The sequence below is a fragment of the Ranitomeya variabilis genome, chromosome 1 (assembly GCF_051348905.1).
Source record: "Ranitomeya variabilis isolate aRanVar5 chromosome 1, aRanVar5.hap1, whole genome shotgun sequence".
NCBI classification, from domain to species: domain Eukaryota; kingdom Metazoa; phylum Chordata; class Amphibia; order Anura; family Dendrobatidae; genus Ranitomeya; species Ranitomeya variabilis.
The window spans coordinates 365,724,612-365,736,917 of record NC_135232.1 but is presented as its reverse complement, the minus strand read 5'-3'; the positions used below and the strand labels follow the sequence as shown (position 1 = coordinate 365,736,917).

Sequence of the window (12,306 nt, the reverse complement as noted above, 5' to 3'; positions counted from 1 at the left end):
AGCAGATCAATGCACTCCTATGTGTGCAGAATCGCCGCGATTCCGCAATTTTAATGAACATGCTGCGTTTTTTTCTGGATTGCGATTCCGCTCAGGAAAAAAATGCAGCATGTGCACAAAAAATGCGGAATGCATTCTGTTACATAGGATGCTTAATGTTAGCGTTTTTTTCGCGGTTTTATAGTGTTTTTATAGCGAAAAAACGCGAAAAAAACGCAAAAAATCTGCTACGTGTGCACACAGCCTTAGAGTTCTGTAAAGAATACATAGATAAATCAGAATACATACTCTTTGCTTTTCTGGGTCAACAAAGCGGATTCCAAAGTAGTCCTTCTCCAGCAAGCTGTAGTGATTGCAGATATGATCAATAAGAAACTGGCCTTTGGTCTCTTTCTAGAAAATAAGATGAGAAAAAGAACATAATCTTAGACCTGGTAACAATTAAGTATCCCTTTTGTTTCTTGTAATTTTTAAAAACAAGTTGTCATATATGTGTATACATGAGGAATAACACTTTCTAGCCAAGATGCATTTATAATTTTCAGTTGTTTCTGAACTTGTGGGTAAAGACTAGCTGCTAAGAGTTCTCAGTTCAGATACATAGTACACACAGAAGAAAGATTCCAGCTGTTATTTCTTTGAATATCACACTGACAGAAGCAGCAGCATGAAAGATATTATACATCAGTATTGAGCAGTGTAGCTGTGAATCCAACACTGGGGTGACATATACCGTAATCACTTGCTAGAAGGTGCAGCACAGATCAGTTTCTCTTCATGGGTTAGGCTACTTTCACACATCAGTTTTTTGCCGTCAGTTACAATCCGGCGAATTTAGAAAAAAACGGATCCAGCAAAATTTGCCACCGGATCCATTTTTTTCTCATAGACTTGTATTAGCGACGGATTGCGACGGATGGCCTCATGTTTCATCCGTTTTTCACCGGAACCGTCGAAAATTGGTTTTCCGGCTGCCGAAGAAAACGGACATAGTAACGTTTTTTGTGTCTGCCGAAAAATCAGACGGCGACGGATCCGTCAAATGACGGAATCCGGCAACGGATTCCGTTTTTTTAAACTGAGCATGCTCTGATTTTTTGGGGATCTAATTAGCTGGATCAGCTAGTCGGATCCATCAAAAAACAGATCCGTCGCATCAGTTTTTCACATTCTGAGACGGATCCGTTTTTTTCAACATTCGACGGATTGTGACTGATGGCAAAAAACTGATGTGTAAAAGCAGCCTTATTTAGTGCTTCTTCCTGCTCCTGCTGCTCATCCCTCCTTAACTTTTCATAGCAGCTATAACATGATACCTTAGTTAGTCGGCAGTTTGTCTTGCTATGGCCAAGACAGATTTGAGTCACACTGATGTTCAAAAGAGGAACAATGTTTTGAACTTTTGACTTTCAAGCTCCATATCGCACCATCCACTACTGTTTTGAACATAAGACTACCATCATTTTATAGACAATTTTGGCTATTGCAGACATAAATTTGAATTGCAACTATTTAGCATATTATTACTTATGCAGATGTTAGTTATGTCACTGTATTGTTACAGTTTTGTTCCTGGTGGTAGAAAAATATACTTCAAAATACAACCTGTTCTCACATTCCCTAGTAGTTCAGCGTGTTTTTAAGCTGATTCCCAAGCGAAAGTGACTGATTTGAATCGAGGAGTAGACATGAAGATTACCCAGGAAAAGACAAACAGCATCATCCAGATCATCGATAGCGGTCTCTTGGCCAAGAAAATTTCGAAACTGCATAATGTGAGTGCCATGACAGTTGGAAGAATACAAAATGAAGTCAGCCATCCATTCAGAAGCCAAAAGGTGGACATCCAGGCAAAATTATCGGAGTAAACAAGTCAGCTCATCACAAGGTCTTTCAGTTCTGGCGCAACATACATGACAGTAGAGGTGGCTCGTATGCTTCGTAATAGTAAGATCACAGACGTCCTTGCAAGCACCGTTCGACGCCCATAAGACAAGTTGGAACGGTGGCTCAAAAAAAGGTGAAGAAGCCTCAACTTCGGTATCGTCATTAAAAGCATCAGCTCGAGTTTGCAAAAAAGTAGGAAAAGTGAACAGTAGAAGATTGGAAACGGGTGATTTGGTGCGATGAGACCAAAGTCAATAGACTAGGCTCTGATGGGTACATATGGGTCTGAAAGAAATATGGGAAAAAGTAGCTAACGGATTGAGAACTTGAAGGAACTGTAAAGTTCGGTAGAGGAAGCCTGATGATATGGGGTTGTTTCACAGCCATAGGTATTGGATACTTCATCAGGATCAATGGTGGTCTCAATGCTGAGATATATGTGAGTATCCTACAAGATGAGTTACTTCATACACTCAAGTACTATGGGTATGAAAAGGACAACATAGTGTTCCAACAGGACAACAACACAAAGCATACATAGAGATTGGCGAAGAAATAGTTCCATGACAATGAAGCAGAGGTGCTGGAATGGCCCCCACAGTCCCAAGACTTCAACCCAATTGAACATTTGTGGGTAGAGTTGAAGAACAAGCTGTATACATACCCAAGTGAGTCAACCAGTATGCACCAACTTTGGGAATGTATAGAAGAGACCTGGGATCAGATTTTGGTTGAGACATGCTTGAATCTGATCAAGAGCATGCCCAGAAGGATTCAGGCAGTGTTGAAAGCCTAAGGTGGATTTACAAACACTATCAAAATAATAAAAATAAAATTATTTGATTTTTAGGAGCAAAACAGTAACAAGGCAGTGATATGACAATCTGCATAACTAATCGTATGCTAAATAGTTGCAAGTCAAATTTATGTATGAGATAGCCGAGATGATTGAACATGAAACTACCATCATTTTATAGACAAAGCAGCAGTGGATGTTGAGATATGGTGCCTGAAAGTCAAAAGTTCAAAACATTGCAACCCTTTTGATCTTCAGTGATTTTTCAAAGTGGATGATAAGTTAAAGTGCCATGGTGAAGAGAAATTGCTTTCAAAGGGAATTTATCAGGTTGAACAACACTATTAACTTACAGATATAGATTAATAGCAGTAATGAGCGCAAGTGCTCGTTACTCGAACTTGCCTAGGGTGCTCAGGTATGCACCGAGTATGACATGCTCGAGTCCTCACGGCTGCATGTTTTGTGGAATTGCCCGTGTTTGTCATGTAACCACGGCACATTTTGTAACTGTCTAACAGCCATGAAATATGCAGCCACGGGGACGCGAACATGTCACTTGAGCACCCACGATACTAGGTGCATACCTGAGCACCCTAAGCAAACTTGAGTAATGACTACTTGGGCTCATCACTAATTAATAGCGTTATGAAGGTGCCTGGCAGCTATACTGAAAGTGCATTACCCTGGAGAAAATTAATTTTATTCCTCCCAGGAGCTGCTGACTTTCAGTCTTGCAGGCAACTGAAAGCACATCCCGGCACTTTGACCGACAGCTGGCTCTGAAGTGATGCACGACTGAGCCAACTGTCAGTCAAAGCGCCACAGTGTGCTTACAGATATAAGCGGTGATTGTAGCTGGCACACCTGCATGACTGAAGGCCCCAGCTCCAAACTGAAATAAAATGAAATGTTTTTCTTGGTGCTGCAATTTCAGTATAGCGAACATGCACTTTCATAACAATATTAACCTGCAGATTAGCCTTATGTCTGCAGGTTAATAGTGTTATCCGACCTAACAGAACCCAGCAGATTTCTATGATAAAGATATATTAAAAAGCTTCCTAATTTAGTTTGTATTATTAATTTATATGAAGTCTGTAGAAATAACAGTGACCATTTAATGGGAACCTGTCATGTCATTTTTTCCATCTAAACTGTCCCTAGTACGTCATTAATGGTGCAATCTACATCACCAAATTTATTTGTATTTTTTCATAAAAACGACTCTGCTCAAGCACAGCTCCCTGAACGACACTGTGCAAGCGCGGCTCCAAGGTACAGCGGATTCGAACAAGATTGGAAAAGCCCGGAACATCAATCAATTTGTGTGGGCAGCGACGCCCGTCACTGAACGAAAATGAAGCACACTCCTATGACTAAATGAGCAGGTACGATCTAACTATATAAAGTGCTTTTTGGACATCATTACAGCGCCGTTTTTTAATGAAAAAAATGTATTAGTGATGCACATTCCATCACTAACAATGCACAGGGGACAGTTTAGATGCTAAAAATGTCATCTTTTAAGAACTGTTGGTGGTCCCAATGGTTGAATACCCATCAATATCCTTGTGAGATACCATGACTTCAGAGTGAAAACCCTATAACAATTTGTATTAAATTTAACAAAAATACTCTTTAATTGGTACTTCCTAACAATTCTTAAAAATAGTAGATCGATAGTAGGTGATCACCTGCGCTGTAAGGTGCACCTAAAGTTGAGCTCTAGAGTTGTGTATGGGGGCAACACGTCCACTAAAAACCTAAAAGAATGTAATTACGCACTTACTGAATGCTGCAGTGAACGTAGTCTCCAGGTGCAAATGCATGGGTCCTCCCAAAATAGCGTGACCGGCTCCGTGCTGCAGAAGAAAGGGAACGGGGGATGGCGGAAGCGATCAGATCCCCACACAGCAGCTCAGGCAATCGGATGCCGGGGACAGGTAGATACCGTCAAATTCTAGCGTGCCCCGGCCAGAAGCAACACCGAAGCAGTGGCGGAGTGTGAGGGGGGCGTGGCGGAGTGTGACGTCACACGGCTAATGGGCGGGCGCGTATAGGGTTTGTCCAATCCAATGCATTTCGAAGGATGCGATTCTTCTTCGTCAGGGCTGGAGTTCCTCATGTAACCCTCCCCTTATATAGCGGTTGCCTTTCTTCTGCAGCACGGAGCCGGTCACACAAATTTTCCTTCTAAATCCGAATCAATTTAATGCCATAATCTAAACTATTTTCTAACATACGGTATTTGCATTAAAATTTCCCTATCCTTCCCTAACCATACTATCATACATCTCTATCAGAAAATACAGATAATCTATGAAAACTGCACCAAGCAGTCCAGTGACACATCCTTGAAGTCAGGATATCTAACCCTATATAATGCTGCTTTCAGACAATGTACAAAAATCCTGCTGACAGATTCCCTTTAAAGTGTATCTACTAAATCACGCAAGAATTGCAGTAGTCCCCCACCATTCCTTCTATCCATATTCTGCAATGAAAACTATGTTCTATAACTAAATCTGTTCTATGCATCCTGGAACATCAGTCTTTTCTCCATCAGTTCCTCATATCTCTAACCAGACATTGGAGAAATCTGATTTGTTTCATAGAATCATAGACTGTTACGCTGTGTGCACACATAGCAGATTTTTTGTGTTTTTTTCACGTTTTTTTGCTATAAAAATGCTATAAAACCGCGAAAAAAACGCTCACATTAAGCATCCTATTTAATAGAATGCAATCCGCATTTTTTGTGCACATGCTGCGTTGTTTTCCTGAGCGGAATCGCATTCCAGAAAAAAACGCAGCATGTTTATTTAAATTTGCGGAATCGCGGGGATTCCGCACACCTAGAAATGCATTGATCTGCTTACTTCCCGCATGGGGCTATGCCCACCATGCGGGAAGTAAGCAGATCATGTGCGGTTGGTACCCAGGGTGGAGGAGAGGAGACTTTCCTCCACGGACTGGGCACCATATAATTGTTAAAAAAAAAAAGAATTAAAATAAAAAATTGTGATATACTCACCTTCTGATGGCCCCGGAGTCTTCCTGCCTCTCAGCGGTGCACGTGGCCGCTTCCGTTCCTATAGATGCTTTGTGTGAAGGACCTGCGATGACGTCAAGTCGCGGTCACGTGACCGCGACGTCATCGAAGGTCCTGCACACAAAGCATCTATAGGAACGGAAGCCGCTGAGGTGATCGACTGTCTGCGGAAGGTGAGAATAACCATTTTTTTAATTTTTTTTAAATTATTTTTAACATTCTATCTTTTACTATTGATGCTGCATAGGCTGCATCAACAGTAAAAAGTTGGTCACACTTGTCAAACACTATGTTTGACAAGTGTGACCAACCTGTCATTCAGTTTTCCAAGCGAAACGCTAGTGTTTAGCGGGAATATGCATGCCAATTCCGCATGCGATATACCCGCGGCAGGAGCTGCAAAATTTCCGCGGCAATTCTGCAACGTGTGCACTTAGCCTTAGCGGGTATATCACATGCGGAATTGGCAGATCAATGCATTCCTAGGTGTGCGGAATCCCCGCGATTCCGCAAATTTAATGAACATGCTGCGTTTTTTTCTGGAATGCGATTCCGCTCAGGAAAACAACGCAGCATGTGCACAAAAAATGCGGATTGCATTCTATTAAATAGGATGCTTAATGTGAGCGTTTTTTTCACGGTTTTATAGCGTTTTTATAGCGAAAAACCGCGAAAAAAATGCGAAAAATCTGCTACGTGTGCACACAGCCTTAAGGTTAGAGAATTAAAGGGAACCTCAGGTCCCCCATGCCCTCCAATTCAGCAGCATTCAGCTATTTGTGATTAAACTCCCTCCCTAACCATCCCTGTATACCATAATTCAGATAAATAAACGCTTTAAAAAGACATTTATAACCATCGCTTACCCTATGCTAATGAGGGCTTTGACTAGTCGATGGGGAGTTAGTTCTCCAGACTAGTCGGCCCTCTTTCCATGTTATCACGCCCTTGTGGGTGTGATAACATAATTTGCACGAGTGGTGTCATCGCCAGCTCATACAAATGTGCGCATTCGCTGCGTCATAAGGTGTACAGTTCCCGGCTCCAGAGGTGCACACTGCGTCTGACCGGAAGTTCAAAAGATGGCTTCCAGTCATAGTCATGCACAGTTTCATCACCAGTGGATATAGGATTCCAATGACTTATGCATTACTTCATACTGTTAGGTTTCACCATCACATGACAATTAGTAGTAATTATGAACAATGAACAATGTTTAGAAGTAAATGCCCAGATAGGAAAAAGTGATTATGATAAAATGACCAGAGGCTTTTACACACCCTATTAATCAGGATACATGTTCAGTTCTTTATGGTGTAGAGTAAAACTGTGCATACTTCACAACTTGACATTTTTCTATGTGATTTAGCTTAACAGCCAGTCAATTAGGGTATGTGCACACGTTCAGGATTTCTTGCAGAAATTTCCTGAAGAAAACCGGAAATTTTCTGCAAGAAATCCGCATTTTTTTTTTTGCGTTTTTTTTCCGTTTTTTTCGCTTTTTTTTAGCATTCTGCAAGCGTAATTAGCTTGCAGAATGCTAAAGTTTTCCAAGCGATCTGTAGCATCGCTTGGAAAACTGACTGACAGGTTGGTCACACTTGTCAAACATACTGTTTGACAAGTGTGACCAACTTGTTACTATAGATGCAGCTTATGCAGCATCTATAGTAAAAGATAGAATGTTTAAAAATAATAAAAAAAATAAAAAAATGCTTATACTCACCCAGACATCTCCTCAGCGGCGTCCGTTCCTCTTCCTATAGCTGGTGTGTGTGCACAGGACCTTCCGTGACGTCACGGTCACGTGAGCGGTCACATGACCGCTCACGACCAATCACAGGACAGTGACGTCATCGGCAGGTCTTTCACCGCACACCAGCTACAGGAACCGAAGCGACAGCATGCAGTGGAGGCGGGAAGACATCGAGGGTGAGTATAGGACTATTTTTTATTTTAATTCTTATTTTTTGACCAATTATATGGTGCCCAGTGCGTGGAGGAGAGTCTCCTCTCCTCCACCCTGGGTACCAACCGCACATAATCTGCTTACTTCCTGCATGGTGTGCACAGCCCTGTGCGGGAAGTAAGCAGATCAATGGACCCCTAGGTGTGCGGAATCCCCTGCAATTCCGCATTTTAATGAACATGTTGCTTTTTTTTCCGCGATGCGATTTTTTCGCGGAAAAAAGGCTACATTTGCACAAAAAATGCGGAATACACTTAAAATAATAGGAGGCATATGTAAGCGTTTTTTTCGCGTTTTTATAGCGAAAAAACGTGTGCACATGGCCTTATTAAAGCGCACCATAAGAGGCCATTTGGCACGTACAGTGGGGAAAATACAGTAAGTATTTGATACACTGCCGATTTTGCAAGTTTCCCACCTACAAAGAATGGAGAGTTCTGCAAGTTTTATCGAAAGTACACTTCAACTGTGAGAGACAGAATCGTAAAATAAAAAAAAAAATGAAAATCACATTAAATAATTAAATTGCATTTTTTTGCATGAAATAAGTACCGTATTTGATCATCTACAAACCAGCAAGAATTCTGGCTCTCACAGACCTGTTAGTTTTTCTTTAAGAAGCCCTCCTACTCTGCACTCGTTACCTGTATTAATTGCGCCTGTTTGAACTTGTTACCTGTATAAAAGACATCTGTCCACATACCGTATATACTCGAGTATAAGCCGAGATTTTCAGCCCAAATTTTTGGGCTGAAAGTGCCCCCTCGGCTTATACTCGAGTCACGGTCGGCGGGTGAGGGGGAGAGGGCGCTGAGGCATACTTACCTAGTCCCGGCGATCCTGACGCTTCCCCTGCCCGTCCCACGGTCTCCGGGTGCAGCAGCTCTTCCCCTGTTCAGCGGTCACGTGGGACCGCTCATTAGAGAAATGAATAGGCGGCTCCACCTCCCATAGGGGCGGAGCCGCATAATTCATTTCTCTAATGAGCGGTGCCGGTGACCGCTGACAGAGGAAGAGGCTGCAGCACCGAAGACCAGCTGTCCGGGGGAAGGAGCGGGACGCCGGGAGCAGGTAAGTATTACATATTCACCTGTCCGCGTTCCACACGCCGGGCGCCGCTCTGTCTTCCCGGCGTCTCTCTGCTCTGACTGTGCAGGTCAGAGTGCGCGATGACGCATATAGTGTGCGCGCCGCCCTCTGCCTGATCAGTCAGTGCAGAGAGACGCCGGGACGGGACGTGAGGAGCTGCAAGCAAGAGAGGTGAGTATGTGTTTTATTATTTTTATTGCAGCAGCAGCAGCGTTATATATGGCACAGCTATGGGGCAATAATGGACGGTGCAGAGCACTATATGGCACAGCTATGGGGCAATAATGGACGGTGCAGAGCACTATATGGCACAGCTATGGGGCAATAATGGACGGTGCAGAGCACTATATGGCACAGCTATGGGGCAATAATGAACGGTGCAGAGCACTATATGGCACAGCTATGGGGCAATAATGAACGGGGCAGAGCACTATATGGCACAGCTATGGGGCAATAATGAACGGTGCAGAGCACTATATGGCACAGCTATGGGGCAATAATGAACGGGGCAGAGCACTATATGGCACAGCTATGGGGCAATAATGAACGGTGCAGAGCACTATATGGCACAGCTATGGGGCAATAATGAACGGGGCAGAGCACTATATGGCACAGCTATGGGGCAATAATGAACGGCGCAGAGCACTATATGGCACAGCTATGGGGCAATAATGGACGGTGCAGAGCACTATATGGCACAGCTATGGGGCAATAATGAACGGTGCAGAGCACTATATGGCACAGCTATGGGGCAATAATGAACGGGGCAGAGCACTATATGGCACAGCTATGGGGCAATAATGAACGGTGCAGAGCACTATATGGCACAGTTATGGGGCAATAATGGACGGTGCAGAGCACTATATGGCACAGCTATGAGGCAATAATGAACGGTGCAGAGCACTATATGGCACGGCTATTGGGCAATAATGAACGGGGCAGAGCACTATATGGCACAGCTATGGGGCAATAATGGACGGTGCAGAGCACTGTATGGCACAGCTATGGGGCAATAATGAACGGTGCAGAGCACTATATGGCACAGCTATGGGGCAATAATGAACGGGGCAGAGCACTATATGGCACAGCTATGGGGCAATAATGAACGGTGCAGAGCACTATATGGCACAGCTATGGGGCAATAATGGACGGTGCAGAGCACTATATGGCACAGCTATGGGGCAATAATGAACGGTGCAGAGCACCATATGGCACAGCTATGGGGCAATAATGAACGGGGCAGAGCACTATATGGCACAGCTATGGGGCAATAATGAACGGTGCAGAGCACTATATGGCACAGCTATGGGGCAATAATGAACGGGGCAGAGCACTATATGGCACAGCTATGGGGCAATAATGAACGGTGCAGAGCACTATATGGCACAGCTATGGGGCAATAATGAACGGTGCAGAGCACTATATGGCACAGCTATGGGGCAATAATGGACGGTGCAGAGCACTGTATGGCACAGCTATGGGGCAATAATGGATGGTGCAGAGCACTGTATGGCACAGCTATGGGGCAACAATGGTGCAGAGCACTATATGGCACAGCTATGGGGCAATAATGGTGCAGAGCACTATATGGCACAGCTATGGGGCAATAATGGACGGTGCAGAGCACTATATGGCACAGCTATGGGGCAATAATGGATGGTGCAGAGCACTGTATGGCGCAGCTATGGGGCAATAATGGTGCAGAGCACTATATGGCACAGCTATGGGGCAATAATGGTGCAGAGCACTATATGGCACAGCTATGGGGCAATAATGGACGGTGCAGAGCACTATATGGCACAGCTATGGGGCAATAATGGTGCAGAGCACTGTATGGCACAGCTATGGGGCAATAATGGTGCAGAGCACTATATGGCACAGCTATGGGGCAATTATGAACGGTGCAGAGCACTATATGGCACAGCTATGGGGCCATAATGAACGGTATGGAGCATCTATTTTTATTTTTGAAATTCACCGGTAGCTGCTGCATTTTCCACCCTAGGCTTATACTCGAGTCAATAAGTTTTCCCAGTTTTTTGTGGCAAAATTAGGGGGGTCGGCTTATACTCCAGTATATACGGTAATCAATCACTCTCCAACCTCTCCACTATGGTCAAGACCAAAGAGCTGTCTAAGGACACCAGGGACAATTTTGTAGATCTGCACAAGGGTGGGATGTGCTACAGGACAATAGGCCAGCAGATCGGTGAGAAGACAACAACTGTTAGCAGAATTATTAGAAAATGGAAGAAAGACAAGATGACTGTCAATCTTCCTTGGTCTGGTGCTCCATGCAAGATCTCGCCTCAAGGGGTAAGAATGATTCTGCGAAAGGTCAGGAATCAGCCCAGAACTATATGGGAAGACCTGGTCAATGACCTGAAGAGAGCTGGGACCACAGTCTCCAACATTACCATTAGCAAGTAACACACTACGCAGTCATGGATTAAAAAGGGGCACGCAAGGTCCCCCTGCTCACCCCAGCACTTGTCCATGACTGTTTTTAGTTTGCCAGGAACTATCTGTATTCTTACTCTTATTTTTGGCTGTTTGTGGACAGTCCTTCAGTCCTGCCCGTGTGACCACTGTAAGAACAAGTCCCACAAGCACCTGCTTCTTCTCCAGGTTTCCTGCACAGCTGGCATTAGCTACTCCAGAGATGGATATATCAGTAGTTATTAGTCTACTTTATTCATTTATTAATAGTTATATCAATAAGTGTGATTCTTTTCTGTCCACACTACTATGTGTAAATCCTCCTCTGAAGAATTCTGCATGTCTTTTACATATATTTCCTGTATATGTCATTACATGTGTTTGAGCGCCTGTCCTATTTGATACTTTTTAGGTACCTGTGCTTTTCTGCACTACTGTAACTATGTGATCAACGCTCAGGATGAGCCGAAACATATTGTACAAATAGTCACATGATCATATGTGGTTCTTATTTTGCCAAAATTAAATTCACAGATTATTGCAATTTTCCTTGGAGAGTGCTGTATTTTGAGCGGATTCTCCGTACGAGCACCTCCATCTTATTTTACTGGGTGGTGACGTTATTACTTCGACACATAGCTCTAGACTGGACAACCCCTTTACCATCTCACCCTTGTCCTTATTTAATTCTCGGACCTTTGTGACTGGTCTTTTTTCCCATCAAATTCACATCCTGTACTCATTCTCAATGTAACACAAATGACCAAGTCCCATGGTGGAAGAAGACAAAAGTACAGTAGCACACGCCGGCATCTATTTAATTTAACATCCATATTTAACCAAGTGTAAATCTCATTAGTTTCATTTGAGGTAATTATGTACAGTACATAATGTAATTAATTAAATATAACTTTCAAGCGTGTTAACTCAATCTTTAATCCTTCATTTTAGATACAATCTTACTAAGAGAGGATTAAAAATTTTAACAGATGATACCAATGTAGAATTTGGTCTTCAAATTAATTCCCTAGACTATAGATCAAAAATGTTTCAGAAGTACAGTATGTATCC

General features: G+C 43.2%; 1 protein-coding gene across 2 annotated transcripts in view; it reads right to left on the bottom strand.

The window, feature by feature from the left end:
- Positions 1–12,306, bottom strand: part of FRMD3 (FERM domain containing 3) — a 279,111-nt gene that overhangs the window by 159,768 nt on the left and 107,037 nt on the right. For both annotated transcript variants that reach the window (XM_077248986.1, XM_077248987.1), the window contains exon 2: positions 289–393. In XM_077248986.1, the coding sequence (XP_077105101.1) occupies positions 289–393 (105 nt within the window). The remainder of the gene's footprint in view (positions 1–288; positions 394–12,306) is intronic.